General features: G+C 42.2%; 1 protein-coding gene across 1 annotated transcript; it reads left to right on the forward strand.

The window, feature by feature from the left end:
• Positions 1–1122: 1122 nt before the first annotated feature.
• On the forward strand, positions 1123–3514 carry LOC143562137 (glycine cleavage system H protein, mitochondrial-like). Its single transcript, XM_077050031.1, has 4 exons — positions 1123–1398; positions 1471–1559; positions 2832–3002; positions 3271–3514. Exons 1-4 carry the CDS (start codon positions 1299–1301, stop codon positions 3394–3396), a joined length of 486 nt encoding a protein of 161 aa, XP_076906146.1. The 5' UTR covers positions 1123–1298; the 3' UTR covers positions 3397–3514.
• Positions 3515–22305: the final 18791 nt, after the last annotated feature.

The following is a 22305-nucleotide window of genomic DNA, read 5'->3' on the forward strand; positions in this document are numbered from 1 at the left end:
ACCTTAAGCTCTGATCAGGGTTTAGAAATTGGATGAGATAGAACGACGAGTTTAGAATTTGGATCAGAATGGATTTGTAATTGACGATTTTGATCATGAACTAGTTTGGGTTATTTACGAAACTGCCACCGCGTGTTTTTTAATCTAACGCTCTGGAAGGTTGCGTATGTAATGCATTATAAGATACTATTGTATAATAACCCACCTATATATATATATGTATATGTTATATATTTTAATGAAATGTAAATGTCATATTTATAAGAACGGATTATTTTACATAATTAAATTTAATTAAAACATAACTATTTGATTTTGGTCAATAAGAATAAGAATAAAAAAAAGATATAAACCGTTTGAGTACTATAAAATTGGTATATTGTCAACAATTAAATATAATTTTGGTTTTATACTTGAATAGAATGTATATTTATATATGATAAGTCAAAAAATATAACACAATTACCACTTAAGTGGAGTTGGCGTGAGGTCTTGGGTTCAAAACCCGTATCACACAATAATTTATCTTATAAAATTTTACAAAGCTTTACTGTCATAGAAAACAGGCCATCGGTTATAATAAGAAAACGGATCTTGGGTCATGATATAATAGAAAATAGCCTAGTTGAATGTCATGTGGACAGTATGTCTTCTTTTAATAGTATAGTTAGATAGATGTTATAACCACCAAGCTAAAAGGCCACGACCATTTAAACCATCTATTTTGACAACCACAACCGTTAATAGGTGCGACTAATTTGAACCACTGTGTATCATGGATGGAACCATCCAACATGAACCGCACTACCTTACAATCAAACCACACAGACCATTACATGGGCTTGATTATTGGACAGGGATACCGTATCTATAATTATTATATAATATTTAATCATAAATAATCATGTCTAGATGACGATTAATATATGATTTTTTATTTTATAAAACACGCATTAATTTTAATATTTCGTGTTCACGAAATATTAAAATTAATACATGATCTATAAAATAAAAGGATCATATATTAATCATCATCTAAATATGATTTATTAATGATTAAATATATTATTATAAAATAATTATAGACAGGGCCACAGGGGTATCCAATATCCAATAAAATGAAGAAAAAATTGAAAGAAATAGAAAAGGCAAGTAGCCCATGAAAAGAGTTCACAGGATGAGGCCTTGAATGCTCACCATTCATCTAAAGATAACAAAAATCTTCTAAAAACACTACCACTCTATCTCTATCATATGTGCTTCATTTCCATCTCAACACACACACACCTGCAGACTAAATGGCTCTTAGAATGTGGGCTTCTTCCACAGCCAATGCTCTAAGGCTATCATCTGCTACCAGGCCTCATTTCTCACCTCTTGCCAGATGCTTCTCATCAGGTAATTTACACTTGTTCTTGAAACTGGGTAAAGTGTAGAGAACAAAATATAAAGTTGATATATGCATTGTAGTTTTGGATGGGTTGAAATATGCAAATTCACATGAATGGGTGAGGCATGAAGGTTCTGTTGCTACTATTGGTATTACTGACCATGCTCAGGTTCTTTTCCTTTCCTATTCTATTCTATATTTAATATTTAATAGTATTATTATTATTATTATTATTATTATTATTATTATTATTTGTTTTTTAAAGGGTATTTTGGTCGATTAATAAAAAATCTAACACGAAAAAACTAACATGTTTGGGTCCCTTGCCCCTGAAGTTATTATGTTTCTGAAAAGAGTTCAACGAGTCGTGCACAGTAACTTCTCGACGCCAAAGAACTATAACTTTGTTTTCAGTATATCGGGCTTGTCATTCAAAAGGGGGTAACGGCGCAACTTGTTGTCCGCTTATCCACCTCTCTGTTGTAATTGGATCCTTTTGTTTGATATATAAAGGAAACAAGTTGCGTGAATAAAAAGAAAAAGAAATAAAACCTAGATTTTAACCAAACCTAACCGTAATTTATTAATTATCAATATTTCTTATAATGATAATTATAATTATATTGTTTATTAGGTTTATAAGAGGCTAAGAATCAAGCCCATGTCTAGCTAGACATACTCGCATTTTTTTTTTGGCTCGTGGCAAATTTAGAATTTAGATGAGTTAGTTGTATAGAGCTTGTAGTCAGTCGATATCAATGCATTTGTAAAAGGTATTCCTTCAAAAGTGGTTTAGGGTTCTAGTCCTATGGTGTTTAAAGTGCCGATTTAGCGGTAGGTTTTAGAGGGTGTGTGAGTTAGGGGTGCTGATCGGGTTTATTATTAAGTTTTTTACTTTATGTATCCGATATTTGATATGTATCACAGTTGGGTTCATCGGGTAGAACTAGTCGGCTATGGGTAAGATCGATGACCCTGGTGTGAGTTAGCCGTTCTACTAAAAATGAGTTAGTATAAATTTATATATACTTAACAACCTTTCTAGTATGATTACAAAGTAAAGCCATTTTTTAAGCTATACAAATTAATTAAGTAGCTCATACATGTTCTTATAAATTGTAGGGTTAAACATATGACTAGATGATTTTATGATTTAATTGCCAAGTTATCAACAATACAAAAGTAGTGACTGGAAGTCTGGATAAGATATGTTCACATATGTTACCTAGTGGTACGATGTTTGCCCTCCGAAAGGATGTTGTAGGTACAAATCCTTGCAAGTTCAAGGTTAGGGGATGGAAAAATTTGCTGTTAAGAAAAAAAAAAGCTAGCGAATATGATCAGTTGCAACATTTGATAAAAAGTTAGAAATATACTGTTATGTATGATTATGTACTTGTAATGTAGCCTAAATGTTTTGTTCAAAATAAAAAATATGCAGGACCATCTTGGAGAGGTGGTGTTTGTGGATTTACCAGAAGCTGGTGGCTCGGTGACCAAAGCCACAGGATTCGGAGCCGTAGAAAGTGTCAAAGCCACCAGTGACGTTAACTCCCCGATCTCTGGGGAGATCGTTGAGGTCAACTCGAAGCTGTCCGAGACTCCTGGTTTGGTAACTTCTCAATCTTCTTGTTTCTCTTTGTTCATATATATGTTGCTCATATATAAGTCAAATGACTTATTATTCTACCTCAAATTCTTACATAATGTGAGGATAAAACCTTAATCTTTATGACAAAATGTTGAGGCTTAAAGACTTTGATATTTATAAATAAACACAACCTGATTATGAATTATGAAAAACAACTTGTTTGACTTTGAGTCTTTGACCATCAATGTATGATTTATGACTAACAAGTAAATTTCATGAATGTTTTAAGATTAACTCAAGCCCGTATGAAGATGGATGGATGATTAAGGTGAAGCCGAGCAATCCGTCAGAGCTGGATTCTTTATTGGGTGCAAAAGAGTACACAAAGTTCTGTGAAGAAGAAGATGCTCACTAAACTTGAACTTGAACATACATCATGTCTTATGATTTTTTTCGTTTCTTCCTCAACTTCGACTAACTGAAATCTCGTTCGTTTAAAATAAATCATATTATTCTAAGGTTTGATCCATTTATCTGATTGTCAAAAGGTTGTTTTTCATCTGCAATTACCAATTTTCTATTTTAAGAAATAATTTTAAAAATGATCAAGAATGGTGATCAAATACCCTAAAGAAGAAAAACACCAGTTTTTATATAATATATCTTTCATATTTATATGATGAATAATTGAATACATATATAATTAAGGAACAATATTAGGTTATTAACACACTTGTGTCGAAATGAGACAATCAATATTAAACCTCACCAATCACCATAGCCGTTGCAGCAGTCGATGGATGGGACATAATAAGCAATAGACATTAGTTTGGATCGTAAGTCTTCGATGTCCGCCTCCACTTTAGAATCAGCAAACATGACTACAACTTTGTTGTTTTCATGGTTCAAAACATCATCATGTTCTGGCACGCATGAAAACCTCTCGGGCACACGATAAGAGATGGCGATAAGCGATTCGGTCACATTCTCTAGGGAAACATCCTCAAACCCTTGTCTCCAATCCATATAACGTATGTTTTTCCCAATTATTACATTTTAAAACGGAGAACATATAACAAAAATATTACAAAAGATGAATATATATATGCAATCTATTCATATAAAAACATAGAATTAAATGTGAATAATATGAGAATGAAATAATAAAAATGACATGCAATAAGAAGGTACGTACCTTTGAGAGGTATGGTGATGATCGGTGAACCAACGGCGTCGATCTCAGCCTCCGTCGGTCCGACGTTGTTAGGGTGAAAACAAGGGCGAGGGAGAGTTTAGTTTAGTTTAGGAATGAGAATTTTGGTCGGTACGAGAGAATCTTCCGTCTGAATCGTTTGTATCCAAACACCTATTTCCAACGTGTAACTTTGGATACCACTGACTTACAAATTTGACTCTAGCTTCTATAATTAAATAAAGAGACCTAAAAGTCCCCATGTAATTCTAGGTTAGTAATCACTAATCAACCCATATTGGTTTGATTTTATATGGACACATATAGAGTTTTGATTTATTTTTATTTGTTATACACTTATACGAGCATATATGTCAGCACGATTGAATGCATACTTGCGTATAGGATATAGAGTGGGATTTCATACGCACATTAAGGCTGCAATCGTGATGTATACGCCCGCAAAAAGGTATAAGATCATATAGATATTAGATATGGTGCATGCACGCTAAACTTTTGATTGAAAAATTGATGTGACGTGCTAGAAGTAACGAGCACGCGGTATTCTGCTTTTCAAAAGGTGTGTATGTAGCAATACCCTTTAAAAACAGAATAATATAAATATAAAATGATTTTACATTTATTTTATGATCAGCTTCTTTAATATTTAGGGTAACATCCTAATTTAATTAATTTTAAAATGAATAGCTAGAGTTATTTGTTTTTGCTAGATAAACAAATTATACATGACCTTTTTAGTTATTACTTATTTAAATGAATCACTAGATAAATCGAGGATGTGAAGGTAACCTCGAATTCGAAAGAACTCATCATGAGAGGGAGAGGCTATGTCGATATAGGGACTTTCACATTGCCTCGTCAAGGTTATGTTGATATTGCCTCGTCAAGGTTATGTTGATGTAGAGGATTTGTGAGCAGTCTCATAAGTGATTATGGACATCAGAGCCGGCCCAAAGGAAGGTTAAGGAGGTCGACGAACCCATATCCATTCTTTTGAGAGGCCCATAATTGTTATAAAACATAAATTGACAAAATGACTCCTTGGTGCAAGTCTTTAGAATCAAAGGTTATAAGTTTAATTCTCATTATTTGGGGTGTTTTTTTTATAGAAAAAAACTTTTCTTTGTGTTTTATATGGATTATTTTAGTAGCTTTTCATTATTATTATTGTTGTTGTTGTCATTATTATTGTTTTGCTTTTTTCCGTATTAGGCTTCGAAAATGCAACCCAATTGATAAAATTGTCAAATTATTTATCACACGTGATTTAAGAGGTCCTTTTTTATGCTTGTTCTGAACCTCAAAATTTTTAGGGGTTCTTGGAGATGACCCTGATGATATTCATCTTGATAATTAGTTTATAACATTGATCTAAAGTAAATTTTCTGGTTTTTGGTTGTTTTACGAACTTTAAAGGTCAGTTAATTAAACGTTTCTTTGCAATGATATTTTGATTTGATATCTTAAATCGAGTAACCCAGTTTAAGTTTCTGCCCCCCATTTTGGGACGTGTCATTTATATTTTTCATCGTACCATCAATTTAATTTTAATGTATTAAGCTGCCAATACTGAAAAAGAACAATATCACATACGGTTGAAACATATAAACTAGCTTGATATTTTTCCATCAAAACAATATAACACTTTCTTTTTAATTTTCTTTTCTTCCTAATCTTTCCAATTTGGAAAGATACATTTTTCTTATTTTACTCCTTATTTTCTCCCCCCTCCCCTCCTTTTCTATCATTTAATAAAACTCGGGAACACCCTTTTTATATTTTCCTTCTCATTCCTTTCTTAAATAAAACTCGGAAACACAACAAATTTTTTTCATCCCTCATTTTCCTTTCTTTTACTCTTTTAAATGAAACTCGGGAAGACTTAACACTAGATGTCATTTGTTAGAGTTTCTAATCGTTATTAATAAAAAATGTTATGTCAAAAGGTTAGATACTGAAAACCTCGATCGACCGACGCTAAAGTTTAAATCAACATCTCTATTAATCATGATTGATGTAGGAGGTAAATAAAGTTGATCCACCGAGGGGTCCGCTAACCAAATTGATATTATAACAATACGCAAAGATTTTTTCAAATTAATAAGTTTCGTCCTTGATTGATGTGTGATGAAGATTAAACACACGTCACTTCTTAAATTCCTCACTCATGGAATACGTACCTAGCAACACATCTTTGGCAAATATATCAATACTTGATATCTTTATTATAGACAATGGATTATAGTTTTAACTATAAACAAGACGTTTGATTTCGAGCTTGTCTTAGTTGGAGCATGATGTATTTTGGATGATGGACTTTTAGAAGTATCAAACTTCATGCTCTCTTTTAGTTTTTTCATGTGTCGGTGCCACACATTAGAAATTTATTAGATGCATTTAAGTATACGAATTTTAATGTATTTTTAGTGTTTTGATCATTTAACCCTAATTGGAATTTAGATTTTTCTTAGACCGGCTAGCTTACAAAAGCTTTAGATGTAAGGACTAGTCTTGATAACTGGTACACTGTAGACCATTTTGTAATTCACATAGTTTATTTAGATGGATGACCCAAGTATATGCATTCGCTTTCATTACGAGACCTTCTGGCCATCAAATATCTTGCTCGAGTTAAATCCTGGCCACGAACCGATTCTTTCACTTTCCTGATCTTGATACTTCAATTCACCACACTCAAAATCAAATATCTTGCTCGAGTTAAATCCTGGCCACGAACCGATTCTTTCACTTTCCTGATCTTGATACTTCAATTCACCACACTCAAAAATCCTATTGGATTGGTCACTGAAGAAACACTAAGTGACCCCGGGCAGATTATGGGTAATCTGGGGGCTAAGTAATGTTTCCCTCGAAGGTTAGGTCCAGCAGAGTAAGTTGTACTTCAGGGAACCTGCAAAACAGACACCGTGAGCTCGTCACTGAGAAGGGGGGGGGTTCCTCCTTGTGACCACCCTCCGGCGTGAGAATCAGTCTATATTGCTCTTTAAATATAAAAGTATATGAATACTATTAGAGCAATTATCAAGTAAGTTATACGAGATAGTAGATGATGAAATGATAATACCATTTGCTGTCTTTTATAGCCGAAGGTGGGTTTCCAAGGGGTTTAGCCGGCCCAACACGCTACCAACTGTAACCTATGCACGTGCCCTACCTGTGAGTGGTGGATAGGTAGCGGCTGACACAGAGCAGGCGTGCCGTGCACTCTTCGTCTTCTACCAACTGCAGGCTAGGCACGTGGTCTGGCAGGAGTTGGTGGGCAGGCGGCGGCTATTGGTCACAGTGCTGTGGCGTGCTGTCTGCCACGCTGCTGTCAGTGAGCTGTCGCATTCTTGGTCAGATCTTTTGTCTTTACCTCGTCAGGTATCACGCAAAAGATCCTCCATCATACGGACTGGCCCATTTTGGCGGGAGTTTTCCCCCTCCCGCCTTTGCTCATTCTTTCAGGTGACTGAATATTTGTAAGTGTTAAGCCTTATGCGTGTAGCTATGCTGTGCGGGTAGCCTTCCCTGATGGCTTGTATCCGCAACTGCGGGAACAGGCGGGTTACTTTACCATTGGGAGGCTTTTCCCTGCGTATGCAGCTTGCATACTGCGCGTAGGCTTCTCTGAGCATGGTGGGTCCTGCGGGAGTAGATGGTCTTTGCGCAGACATCCCTGTTCAAGGTGAGTCATGCGGGACCAACTGAGCCCTGCTGGGACCTACCTCTTCAAGTCCCCCCAGTCCAATGTTCTTCTCACGAATGTCTAATAAAGTGAGGTGAACTTTTGGACTTAAGCAAAGGGTTTTGAAAAGGGGTTTTTGTAAGGTTTTCCATGGGGGTTCTTCCCGCGGAAGTCCTTGTCACTTGCAGAAATTCCCGAGTTTCCTGCTTGGTCTTTGGGTATGATGCGGGTAGGTCTGTAACCTCCTCGCAAGTCAGGAGCATTGGGTCTTAGTTGTGCGGATTCTCCCTGTGGTTCTGGTAGTTTTTGAACATAGTGATCAATTATGTTTAAACCACCAATTCCATCTTGGAGCCTCAAACAACGTAGTACTCGATGTTCCCGCTATGCGGGGATATTATTTCCGTTTTCGCAAGCATTGCCCAGAAGATCCTTCCTGGTTTCAATTCTCAGCGGGTGCTAGGTATGTGAAGGGTTTTGCCTTTACACTGTACCTGCATCCGTCTTACGGTTACTTTACTTCCAAGGTATTCCTGGCGTCCATTCCCTGCGGGTGCTAGGTATGTGAAGGGTTTTGCCTTTACACTGTACCCGCACCCGTCTTATGGTTACTTGGTTGCCAAATATTTTGGCTTCAATTCCCTGCGGGTGTTAGGTATGTGAAGGGTTTTGCCTTTACACTGTACCCACACCCGGCTTATGGTTACTTGTTTGCCAAGGTAAGGGGTATTTTCCCGCTTACTTTTTTGAACCTTAAGTCTTCAAATTTTTAAATTTTGAAATTTGAAGAGTTGGTGGATGGATAACAACCCAATACCTCAAACGTCGTGCGACGGTTTCTTCTGACTGTGTCAGGACGTGCCAGAAGTTATGGCGACATGACATTATGTGGTCATTCCAGTTGCTTTTTCAGGCGCGTGGGCACGGGATTTCGGGCGCGTGGCCGCGAAATCTCTGGCACACGTCCTTTTGACAGCTGTTGCCAGCTTGCCTTTGCCACGCGTCATAGTTTCATTGCACCTTTGATTTCTCTCTCTTCCGTATTAAATTCATCGCATTAATTGCGATTACTATATAAAGGGGGAGAGGGTTATTTGCAATTCACACTTTCCACTTTCATCTCTTCTTCTCCAGTAATTTCCGGCGAATTTCTCTTTTTCGGTAAAGCATTACTCTGAAATTTCTTCTTTCTTCCACCATGTCTTCTCACGATGCTGATGATCAGAAGACTGCTGGCGAATGCCAGTGTTCTCTTCCTGTCGAGCTGTACCAGTATATCGTCAGGAAGTTCATGCTCGAGTCTCTCGAGCCTGAGTTTCCTGAGCCCCACCATACTGTGTACGATGCCCCTATTGGCAAGATCGGGGTTTATGCTGCATTCTTTGTCTACGGAAACCTTAGGTTTCCGTTGACAAAGTTTGTGTACCGTGTCCTGGAGAGGCACGGTGTGCACCTGACAGAGGTGCACCCCATGGCCATTGCCAAGGTCCGGCACTTTGAGTGGGTGTGCCGGATACTGGGCCTTGAGCCCCTCGTTGACCGTCTGATGACCTTCTACACTTGGAGGTGCATCCAGGGGTGGTACACTCTTACAACCCGTATCAAGGGTTTAAAGATTTGTACCACCGAGCGGAGTCTTCGCTCATGGAGAAGAGAGTTCTTCTTCATATCCGCTCGCGCCATCCCCATCGCCATGAAGTTCAAGAATGGCCAGGCGCTTCCGAACCTTCCCGCCCTCAACTACGAGGAGGCGGAATGGTTCTCGAAGATATCCCGGGTCCAGTCCCCGGTTTTCCGTTTTCCGGAGTCGGCGATGGTGATGCTGGGGATGAGCCGGGTGTGGAAGGCGGCGAATGCGGATAAGGTTCCGATCGTCCTTGAATATGGTTCGAACTCTGTCCCTTATGGTACGTCTTGTTTCATTTTGCTGACTTCGATTTTTTCTAACTTTCTTGTTGATTTCAGAGGGGAACGATCTTCAGTCGCTCCTGAACCCGCGGGAGGAAGATGGTCCCGCGCGGATGGGTACTCGTGCTCTGGACGAGAACGAGTTGCCCATCTTAGAGCAGACCGCGGGTCGGTTCGTGGAGGTTTACCCGCCAGGCCAAGAGATCCTGAGCCACCGACGGCCAGGTAAGCCTATCTTCTACCCTGAACCTCTCAATGCTGTGCCTGCTGCTGGAGTTGACATTTCTTCTTCTGAGGAATCCGCAGAAGGTCCTCCACTGGTGCGGAAGAAAAAGGCTGCCGTCGGGAAAGGCAAGGAGAAGGTGGCCTCTACGGCCGACCCGGTAGTCCTATCTGACTCGGAGTCAGATAGTGCAGAGGTGGCGGGGAAGCCCGGTGGTGAGGAGACCACCGCTCCGGAGGCTGTAGCTGTTACCTCCGGGGAGGCAGCGACGACGACGGTTACCGGTGTCAAGAGGCCGGCTCCATCGGGTTCGCCCCCGCTCGTCCGTACGTTCAAGCTCAAGAAACCCCGTAAGTACCCCCATAATTCTTGTCTAGATTTGTTGTTTCAAATAAATTTTTCTAACACTTTTGCTTGTGCAGGTGTGGATGTTGACGCATTCCAGGGTGGAGTTGGAGCAAGTATTCCCCCGCCAATGAGGGAAGGCTCGGTCAGCCTTCCCGAGGCGTCGACCCAGGCGTCTGCGCCTGCTTCCGTTGGTTCCAGCCTTCCTGAGGCTGTTCCAGCTGAGAAGGTGTCTCCGCCGGCCGTGAGTGCAATTTTTACAGCATCTTTCACGGAGCCGGCGGTTACTGTTGCTGAGGAGGCGACGCCAACAATGGCTACCACAGCGGCTGCCACTATACCTGCGCCACCGGCACCGACGGCCGGACCATCAGGTACGCGCCGGGCTTCCCGCCGATCTATGCCACCTTCCCGTCTGCCTGACCTGTTGGATGGATTTCCTTTAGGTTCAGGTGATGGGTTTGGCGGCTATCGGCCTGTTATTGACCCTACAGGTACGTAGGGTTCTTTTTCCTTTGTATATTTTTGTCATCTTTTCCTAACTGCCTTTGTTTCTTTTGCAGTGTCGGATTCCAATGAAGTGTATGTTCCAAGATGGAACATACGCCGAGGAACAACCCTTCGCACCCCTGTGGAGTGCGTGGATTGGGCTCGCCACGCTGCTCCTCATGGTGCGTTGGGGGAAGCCATGGCTAGCTACCAGGAGGGTAGGCTAACCAATGAGCTTCGGGTTCTCCAAGCCCGGATGCAGCCCCGCGTCGAGCTGCTTTGTCGTGAAAACGACAAGTTAAAAGCAGCTCGCGCCAAAGAGATATCTGAGACGCGGGCTCTGCGGGAGGAGAACCGGCAGTTGGCCACTGCCGCCGCCGAGAAGGAGAGAGCATTCAAGGCCCTCGAGGTTGAAGTCCAGGCGCGACTCGAGGCCCGCTCCAAGGCTGCCCAAGCTGTGAATGAACAGCTTCGGCTGGCTAAGGAGACTGCGCGAAACTCAACTGAGAGGGCTGCCAAGGCTGAAGCTGTTGCTGAGCCGCTTCGCGAAGAGAATGAGCAGCTTAAATGCAAATTAAAGGCTCTTCAGCATGCTCATGACGCCTTGGCAATGGAAGATGCCAAGAAGCTGCAGGAGATCCTTGACCAGAGGGGGGTGCTTGACCGCACTGAAAGGAAACTCAAAAGCGTCGAAGAGGCTGCCGCCAAGGAAGTTCAACTTGCCAACCTTGATAAAAGCGGAGCCGAACGTGCTTACAAAGAAAGTCAAGCTACCCTCCAATGGCTGCTTCGAGAAGCGTTGCCTCAGGTATCTTTATCTTTTTCTTTACGCTTTCCGCTCGTAATTAGAAAATGTTCTAACTTGTATTCTTTTGTAGGTTGTGCGTCGGGTCCTTTCAGAGACCTCTTACGACGATGCAATGAGCGCAGCCCTCAACGCTTCTCATGAGGATGGGGAGAAGACTGGCTTCCTGCTTGGTCTAGGGTTTGCTGAGAGAGGCTTTCCGCCCTCCAACTTCCCTTTATTCAATGTTAACACTGCAGCTGCTTATGACCAAGCAGTGAACCAGTACGCTGCCTTCCCGCATCCGGTGGTGGAGAAGGTGAATGAAGCTGCTGCTGCTGATGATGGGCTAAACATCCTTAAGACTTTCCTTGGACAGCCGCGCTCTCTCGGTGCTGGTCCAAGCGGAGGTGGTCCTGAAGCCTGATCCTGAAGATCCCTTCCCACTGCTAGGATAGACTTAGCTTTGTATAGATTTCTTTTAGGCGGGTAGTTACCCGGCCACTGTGAACGTGGTTGATGATGGGTTAGAGTTTTGCTTCCTTCTTCGTGATTGTGCGGGTATAACCGTCACTTGCACTTGGTAGGATGGCTGAACTTTTGCCTTCATCTGACCGCGTGTAGGTTTTTCTCATCCTTTTTTAAGTGTTCATAAGTTAACCTTTTAACGTGGTGGATGGTAAGTTAAGTTTGGCTTCCTTGTTTGTGATTGTGCGGGTAAGACCGTCACTTGCACTTACACGGATGGCTAAACTTTACCTACATCTGACCTGCGTGTAGGTTTTCCTTAGAACTTTTTAACATTTTGGCGTTGTGTTTATGCGGGTATTGCCGCCTTCCACACGCAACTACTTCTTCCCGTAAGGGAAGTTCATAGGTTACAAGCTATCAATACATCATGAAAGGAGAATCATTTCCATTAGAAGTGGCTCTAGGCCTTTTCTTTACAAGTTGGAATTGATCTACATATAACATTTGCGTAATTGAGCTCCATTCCATGTTCTAGGGATGGGAGTGCCATCGAGCCTTTCGAGCCGGTATGCGCCCTTTCCCAGAACTTCTTTGATAACGTATGGCCCTTCCCAAATCGGGGCCAACTTTCCTGGGCGTTGTTGGTTCGAAGCCTCGTTGTTACGCAGTATGTAGTCTCCATTGAAATTGCAGAGTTTTACCCGCGTGTTGTAGTATTTTTGCATTTGTCGTTTGTAGTTTTCTTCACGCACGGCGGCTAAGTCTCTGCGCTCTTCGGTTAGCATAAGGTCTAACCGTCTTTCCGCATCATTGTCTTCTGGTTGGATTAAGACTCTTGGTGAGGGTAAACCGATTTCGACTGGGATCATGGCTTCAGTGCCATAAGTGAGACTGAACGGGGTTTCTCCCGTACTGGTCTTCTTCAGCGTTCTGTTTGCCCAAAGGACGTGTGGAAGCTCGTCCACCCAACCGGATCTATGTTCCAAGAGTCTTCTCTTTATGCCTTCGACGATGCTCTTATTTGCTCTTTCCACCTCACCGTTACCTTGCGGGTGTGCCACTGAGGTAAAGGTGTGGGTGATTTGAAGTTCTTTCAGCCACTGCTGTAGCTTCTTGTCAGCAAAGTTGGTGCCATTATCGCTTACCAAATTCTGTGGAAGTCCAAAACGACAAATAATAAATTCCCAAATGAATTTTTTGATATGCTTTGCGGTTGTTTGGGCTAAAGGTTTCGCTTCTATCCATTTGGTGAAGTAGTCAATGGCTACCACTAGGAACTGAACATTCCCAGCTGCTGTAGGAAATGGGCCTGTCACGTCAATGGCCCACTTCTGAAATGGCCACGAGGAAGTGACAGGAACAAGTTCATTTTTCGGGCGATGCGTGTTGGGTGCGTAAAGCTGGCAAGATCTGCATTTTCTGATGTATGCCAACGCGTCCATATGCATCCCCGGCCAGAAGTATCCCGCGTTGTTTAGCTTGGCTACCACAGCGCGGGGGCCTGCGTGTACTCCACAGATGCCTTCGTGAACCTCCCTTAGGAGGTAGTCAGCATCTTGGTTGTCCACGCATCTTAACAATGGGCCAAGAAAGTTACGTCTGTAAAGGGTGTCATTGACCAGCTGATAATTCAGTGCTTTACAGCGTAGTTTTCTTGCCTGTGACTTTGACTCTGGTAACGTTCCTGCTTCAAGGTATTTTATTATTGGGGTCATCCATGTTTCTGTACCGGTTTGGATGACACAAATTTCCTTGTGCGGGACTGATGGTGTTTCGAGGAGTTCAACGCGGATGTCCTTTCCCAAGTGGGTGAAGGCCAGTGATGCAAGCTTGCTTAACGCATCCGCAGATTTGTTTTCGCTGCGCTTGACGTGTATCACTTTACAATCATTAAAATCGCGCATGATGGCTTTGGCCTGGGCAAGGTACAGGGCCATTGTGTCGTTCACAGCCGTGTACGTCCCGTTTATTTGGTTTGCCACTAGCATGGAATCTACATGGGCTTCCAAATTTTTTACACCCATTTTACGCGCAATCCTCAATCCGGCCAGGAATGCTTCATATTCAGCTTCGTTATTCGTACTTGGAAAATCCAGCCGAATAGCATAAGTATATTCCTGGCCTGCTGGATTTGTTAATTTTAACCCTGCGCCTGAACCCTCGTTACTAGCTGCTCCATCAGTGTAGAGTCGCCAGACCTCATTGATTTCGTGTGCTGGGGAGGGTTGAACCTCCTCCTGACACTCTTTCTCCCGTGAAGCGGGGACTTCTGCAATAAAATCAGCCAGGACCTGGCCTTTAATGGCTGGTCTCGGCTTGTATTGAATCGCATATTCTCCCAATTCAATTGCCCATTTGGCTAGACGTCCCGATAACTCGGGTTTGCCTAGAACATTTGAGAGTTTGAAGTTGGTGAGAATAGTGATTGGGTGACCCTGGAAATATCGTCTCAACCTGCGTGAAGCGTGTATAAGTGCCAAGACTAGTTTTTCCAGGGTAGAGTACCGGGTTTCCGCGTCTGCCAGCACGCGGCTAACATAATAGATTGGCATCTGGATGCCTTTTCGTTCTACAAGCAGGACTGCCCCGGTTGCTCTATCTGTTGCGGAGAGGTATAGGATTAACTCCTCCCCCGCTTGTGGTGCTGTGAGTGTTGGGAGTTCGATCAGGCGTGATCGAATCTCCTGAAAAGCTGCTTCCGCTTCTGGTGTCCAGCGGAAGTGCGTTTTCTTTAAACAATTTCTTAGCGTTGACACAAAAGGGAACGACCTATCCGCATGGTTTGCCAAAAAGCGGTTAAGCGCGACTAGTCGTCCATTCAGTGTTTGAGCCTGTTTTATGGTGGTAGGTGATTCCATTTTGACAATGGCTTTGACCTTTTCAGGGTTCGCTCTGAAGCCATCTTTAGTAATAATGACTCCCAAGAACTTCCCTTCTTCCACCCCAAATGAACACTTGCTCGGGTTGAGCTTCATGTTTATCTTTCTGAGCGTGTTGAAAGTTTCGTCAATGTCTTTCAACATCGCCTCTGGCTCGGGGCTTTTGATGACCAAATCATCCATATAGACTTCCAAGTTTCTCCCAATTTGGGCGTGAAACTCTTTGTCCATTAGTCGTTGGTACGTGGACCCCGCGTTCTTAAGTCCGAATGGCATCATTTTATAACAAAATGTGCCATCGGGCGTCCGAAAGGCGGTTTTGTCCTGGTCATCTACAGCCATGTGGATTTGATGGTACCCCTTATACGCATCCAAGAAGCATTTAAGGCGAAATGGTGCCACCGAATCCACCTTGAGATCAATTTCTGGCAACGGATAACAATCTTTGGGGCATGCTTTATTCAAATCTTTGAAATCTATGCACATGCGCCATTGTTTGTTATTCTTCGGTACCATTACGGGATTTGCAACCCATGTTTGATATTTGCTAACGCGCACGATGCCCGCGTCAAGGAGTTCCTTGACTTGGGTTCTGCACGCGTTGGTTTGCTCGGGCCCCATTACTCTGCGCTTTTGTACGATCGGCGTAACGGCCGGATCGCATTTGAGCTTATGCTCTGCCTTACTCCGGGGTACACCAGTCATGTCGGCTGGTGTCCACGCGAAGATGTCTGCGTTTCGCTGCAGTAAGCGCTTGAGTAAGGTGCGTGTTGGATCAACAATTGTCGGGCCAATGGTAACGGCCTGATCGGGATATTTCCCATTGAATGCCCACTTTTCAGGTTCAGTGATGGTTTGTTTGGCCATCTTCGGTTTGGGTTTAGAGGAGACAGATGCGATGCATACCTGGGGAATGCCCGTGATCATCGCTACGCCTTCAGTTGTTGGCCATCCCATCATGCCGTGGACTGAGGATACCACGGCGTTGAATCTTGCCATCCCGTCTCTCCCGAATAGGATGTCATACGTATGATGTGGTTTTTTCATTACAACAAAATCCACATCCTCCGTGCGTGAATAATTCCCATCGGTGAGAGTGACGGGGAAAGATAGGGTGCCCAAGGGAGTGTTCATGCTGCCGTCAAACCCTTCCATTGAAGCGTAGACCGTCTCCAGGCGTTCCTTGTCTTCATCGTCTAGCTTGTCGAAGAACTGCCTGTACATCACTGTCGACGATGCGCCATTGTCAACGAGGGTGCGGGAGGTGATGTAGTGCCCCAGCTGGCTTTTAATGACAATGGGGCCTTCTTTGTTTGGGCCTCCCGGCACTCGCGGGAAGCGCACTTCTGCTTCCTTCCATGCGCATGGTTCGGTCATCGGTCTCTTTCTTCCTCTGACCTTACCATGGACCATGTTGATGCTGATGTCGACGGGCTTTCGTCCGTTACCCCTGTACCTGTTGTCGTTCCTTCCTCCCTTTTTGATAGATGCCACGAGGTGTGCGAGCCTCCCATCCTTGACGAATGTCTCGACGATGTCCCTCAAGGATGTGCACTCCTCAGTGCTATGGCCCTTTGTCCCATGGAAGTCACAAGACTTGCTTTGATCCGCATTGGGTTTCTGTCGGATCGCTGGGGCTTTTGGCCATGGCAATTTTTCCGTGGCAAATATCTCCGTGACGCTCTTGGTGAGTGGCGTCCAACGGTTTTTCCGGTTCGAAGGGTGCGTGTTGTCCCTTCCGCCAACCAGAGGGCGAGAGCTTGAGGGGGTGTCAAAGTTTATCCTTGACTGCCAAATACCTTGCCGCCTCTTTTTGTTTAGCCGGGCGGTTCTCACATTGTTCTCCCTTGTCCTCTGTGTGTAGAGGTTTGTATTCTGGGGGAGATCTCTTCCCAGCTGTTTCTCCGTTTCGGCAAAGCGTTTGGCTGCCGTCATTATGGCATCCCATGTGGATGGCATGCCGTCTTTACCTGTCAGAGTGCGGATAAGTTCTGGGTACTCAGCGCCCTGAATGAAAGCGGCGCGAACGAGGTCTTCGCTGATGTTGCCCAGACTCAGCTTCTTGGAGTTGAAGCGGGTGATGAAGTCCAGTAAGGATTCATCCTCTTCTCTCACACAGTTGAGGATCGTCCACTGCTCCTCAGTGTGCTTCCTCTGTTGACTAAACTGTTGACTGAACTTGTTCTGGAAGTCTGCCCAGTCATAAATGTGGTGGACCGGTAAACGGTCGAACCATGCTCTGGCTGCTCCTACCAGAGTCATCTGGAACATGTAGCACCACGTGGGTTCCGTCCAGTTACTGACGGTTGCCCCCGCAATGAACCTGTTCAGATGGTCATCTGGGTCGGATAGGCCATCGTATGTGCCAATATTGGACATTTGTTTGGCACTCCTCGGGGCGATTGCTTCTGCAATGTCCCTTGCAAATTTTGACCTTCCTGCGTTTGTGGCAGTAGGTCTAAAGGCCTTGGAGAAGTCACGCGGGCTTTTTTCCGTGACTGGTTGGAATGCTTCCCCAAAATTCCTTTTTGGCTGGGGATCCGTTTCCTTACGCTTCCCTTTCGCCCTATGGCGAGGGTTCGCGTCGGTGTCGGAGTCTTCCCTCTCGTCGTCTGAGTACTCGTACTCACTACTCATGTTGAGGTGCTGGCGAGTACTACCGAATTCCTCAGCTTGTTGGACTGAACGCAAGCGTTCGTCCAACTCAGCCTGAATTCTCTTTGACGTGCCTCGGCCCATGCCTTCACTTGATCAAGTGTTTGGCGAGGGGCTCGAGTTCGTTTTTCCAGCTGGGCATCAGTGAATCCCAGTGGAATATTTACTCCACTTGCCCCTACATGAGTGACTGGGGTAGTGTTCGTAAAATGTACTTCACTTGCCCCAGCTTGGGTGGCTGGGGTAGTGTTTGTAAACATTGTGTTGCCGGTGTTTACCCCAGTGGCTGGGGTTGTGGTTACCGGAATTTCTCTAGTCATCTTGGAAGTTTTGAAAAACTGGAGAAAGATGTAGTTCTAGCTTTATGCACGGATGGCGCCAATGAAGAAACACTAAGTGACCCCGGGCAGATTATGGGTAATCTGGGGGCTAAGTAATGTTTCCCTCGAAGGTTAGGTCCAGCAGAGTAAGTTGTACTTCAGGGAACCTGCAAAACAGACACCGTGAGCTCGTCACTGAGAAGGGGGGGGGTTCCTCCTTGTGACCACCCTCCGGCGTGAGAATCAGTCTATATTGCTCTTTAAATATAAAAGTATATGAATACTATTAGAGCAATTATCAAGTAAGTTATACGAGATAGTAGATGATGAAATGATAATACCATTTGCTGTCTTTTATAGCCGAAGGTGGGTTTCCAAGGGGTTTAGCCGGCCCAACACGCTACCAACTGTAACCTATGCACGTGCCCTACCTGTGAGTGGTGGATAGGTAGCGGCTGACACAGAGCAGGCGTGCCGTGCACTCTTCGTCTTCTACCAACTGCAGGCTAGGCACGTGGTCTGGCAGGAGTTGGTGGGCAGGCGGCGGCTATTGGTCACAGTGCTGTGGCGTGCTGTCTGCCACGCTGCTGTCAGTGAGCTGTCGCATTCTTGGTCAGATCTTTTGTCTTTACCTCGTCAGGTATCACGCAAAAGATCCTCCATCATACGGACTGGCCCATTTTGGCGGGAGTTTTCCCCCTCCCGCCTTTGCTCATTCTTTCAGGTGACACTGAATATTTGTAAGTGTTAAGCCTTATGCGTGTAGCTATGCTGTGCGGGTAGCCTTCCCTGATGGCTTGTATCCGCAACTGCGGGAACAGGCGGGTTACTTTACCATTGGGAGGCTTTTCCCTGCGTATGCAGCTTGCATACTGCGCGTAGGCTTCTCTGAGCATGGTGGGTCCTGCGGGAGTAGATGGTCTTTGCGCAGACATCCCTGTTCAAGGTGAGTCATGCGGGACCAACTGAGCCCTGCTGGGACCTATCTCTTCAGTCACCAAAAAGTTAAGCAAGTGGCACAACTTGTTCCATCTTCTCATTTTAGGTTGCAGTCTTGTATTAGTCCATCATGTGAACTTGTAAACATTTTGCCTAGAATCCTAGATTAATAGGATTCAAATGCTGAATTGTTGAAACTTGATAAAATATTTGTTAATTTATAAATAAGTTTTTGTCTACTCACAGGATACGTATTAGGTATACGCACACTTACACGTACATTACATGCAACTAACGGAATCCCATGTATAGATCCTATAAAGATGGCTCTAACTTTCCCAATCTAAGATCTCCATTGTTCTCTCTTTATGCAGAACATATTCAACACAAAAGCAAATTTCAATAGAGAACCTCGTATACACTTTATAGACACATATACACAGATGTCGCTTATTTAGTTTGTAACTGGTTTAAAGAAAATGGTAAAAACAGAATTAAAAAGAATAATGTTTCTCTATTCACTCTCCCCTTTTTCTTTATCCACTATTCCACTTGTGAAAAAAAAAGAAGAACCTCATAATTACATGCACATATGAATGTGTGCATGCAACGAAAGACTATATAATGCAATAAAAATTTTCCATTTTATTAAATCCGAGGCATATATATGTATGCACAAGTGAATATTTAAAGTTTAATAGTTTATATATACAATAAAACAAAGTTTTTTTTTATTATGTACCCGGCGTGTTAGACCCACGGGACCTACTCGGCGTTTAACTTAGCTCCCACATTTGTGCATATGGTCCAAGAAACGGTCGGATTGCAGTCTTACCCTACACTTTGTGCCGAAGACCGTTTTACACGGCTTTAACCCATGGCCTCAGGTCACAAAGCAACAACCTTACGCCTTAACATTTGCTACAAGGCCCATCCTCACAATATAACAAAGATAAGAACATTATTTACTTGTATATCTAGTATCTACCCGTCTATCTATATATAACATAAGCTTTTTAATACATCAATTTCATAAAAGAGCATGCAATGTAGTATTCAAAGTCTTTCGAAAGAATTTGAAAAGCAAATAGGATTGAATGAACAGAAATGAAGAATGAAACATGTACATAACCGCAGAATCTGACATCAACGAAAAAGCACTAGCATCAACCGCACAATGCCCACTCGATCTCTTGTTAACGACTATCTCCTTTAAAGATAACTAACAAATGTACTTAAGATGCAATATTATTCTATATAATTATTAGGATGATGCATGTCTTAATTTCAGTTTGCTTATAGTCTATTTATTACGTACTCAGTACGTTTATTTTGTATGGTAAAATTCTATTGGGTAAGCTCATTTGGGCCCATAAAATGAAAACCTAAGAGAAATGGAGACCCTATAATAGGGTTACTTTATCTATTTCTTCTAACAACTTACTTTTCACTTTCTCTCTCCATAAAACTTCATATTTTTCTTTATTTGTGTTTGCAAAACTAAGATCCGAGTGTTGTTAGTGATTTTCGCTAACAAACAACATGGATTGATTCGAGTAAAGTTGTGAGATCCACTATATAAGACCTACAAATACAAATCATATTTGATTTCGAAATAAGGAAAAAATGTCCAGTTAATTCAATACTCGTATTCAAGAAATTAAAAAGATACATTTAATTTTTTTTCTTTACAAGATTCACCTATGATAGCTAAAAAAGTTAAATTAATTGAGCACTTTATCATTAAGAAAAAAATCAGTCAATGGCTAATCATTTCATTTAAGGCTGCTCATAATGCTACAACACATTCTTTTCACATTAATGTATATAGTTTTGAAATGAGTAAACTTTGGTTTTCATCACTGTGGTTTGTTAAATTTGCGGTTTTAGTCAAATAGTTTCAAATTTGTGATTTTCGTCCCTGTGGTTTCATTTTACTTGCAATTAAACCCGACCCCACTAACCCCGTTAAGTATGATCGTTAAATCCATCAGCGTGCCCCTCACGTGAGAGGTAATTTTGTCATTTTCTTCCCATGTACACCTCAGCCCCTCATGTGAGGGGGCTTGCGAGTTAGGATTGAGGCTTATTTGGGAAGAAAAAGGCCAAAACTGCCCCTCACGTGAGAGGCACGATGATGGGTTTAACGACCAGACTTAACGGGGTTAATGTAGCTGGGTTTAATTGCAAGTGAAATGAAACCACATGGATGAAAATCACAGATTTAAAACTATTGGACTAAAACCGCAGATTTAGACAAACCACGGGGACGAAAACCGCAGTTTACTCTTTTGAAATTGAATTAATTGTTTCTCACATTCATCGATCATACGAAAATCACTTGTAATTGGCTCAGGACCAAGATCAACTCACAAACAATATGAACATAAAGGTTTTCTATTTGGCAGCTTTCTTAAGAAACATAAGTGTACAAGAATCTTTACTGTCACTAACCTATTTATAAAAAACAAAAGACATGGAAAAGAAATAAACATGCTCCTCTATTTCATCAGCAACTAATCAAACGTTCACATGATTAGCTCTACATAACTCGTCAACATGGACTAATTCTATCTGCATGAACCTCATAATGTTGGCGTAAGGTTTTGTTCGTGCATCACACATGAAAATCGGCAAATGGCTCCAAGCCAACGTAGCCTACAGAAGGGTGTCGGTCACGCACCCTACAACACTATTTCATAAGTTTTTCAACTTTATTTAACAACTCATTTGGATCCTATGCAACCTGTTAACACTTTAAGCATTATTAACCATGAAGATTATTGGTAAGTTCTAATCATACACATTAAACGATCAACAAACCCATTATATATCTTGATTCACGTAATCCTATTTACATGTCTTAACGGGTTTAAACCAATAGTTAATTGTATTACTTATGTTGTTATCCGCGAACAGGCCGGCCAAGAGTGCACTTAATTTGTTATCAAATAACAAGAAAAAATTCCATAAAACGTCTAGACATACCATTTTTCTTATATTCCAACTAAAGTTTCAAGATCCCAATTATTAATCTAACATTAGCATCAGCAGGCTGTCAACTTATTGACGTGGACTCCTAAACAATAATATATCTACCTGTACTGTTAAATCAAAAAGCTTTTTAACAAATGACATCTATTTATCGGTTTATCACTATAGATTTCATACATATTAAGACTTCTTAAATTTTTTTGATAATTAAATAATTCAAAAGTAAACATAATTCAAAAGTAAGCAATTTAATTCATATATTAATGTTAATGATTATGATATTAAATAAAATAGTAACTCCTAATTTACATGCGGAAAGTTGAATATTATTTAGCTCTACATATTTTTTTTCATATACTTCAACACACAATGTTGGCAGGTTAGACACTTTTATATTAACGATTTTATAATACTCC

Source organism: Bidens hawaiensis, unplaced genomic scaffold (assembly GCF_021521415.1).
Source record: "Bidens hawaiensis isolate Kalapana, Puna unplaced genomic scaffold, B.hawaiensis_p1.1 tig00020915_1, whole genome shotgun sequence".
In the NCBI taxonomy this organism is placed as follows: domain Eukaryota; kingdom Viridiplantae; phylum Streptophyta; class Magnoliopsida; order Asterales; family Asteraceae; genus Bidens; species Bidens hawaiensis.

Excerpts from the sequence above, each read along its gene's own strand:
- LOC143562137 (XM_077050031.1), top strand. The coding sequence starts at position 1,299 with ATGGCTCTTAGAATGTGGGCTTCTTCCACAGCCAATGCTCTAAGGCTA. Across the intron at positions 1,560-2,831 it reads GTATTACTGACCATGCTCAG|GACCATCTTGGAGAGGTGGT; the intron begins GTTCTTTTCCTT and ends AAAAATATGCAG. Across the intron at positions 3,003-3,270 it reads TGTCCGAGACTCCTGGTTTG|ATTAACTCAAGCCCGTATGA; the intron begins GTAACTTCTCAA and ends GAATGTTTTAAG.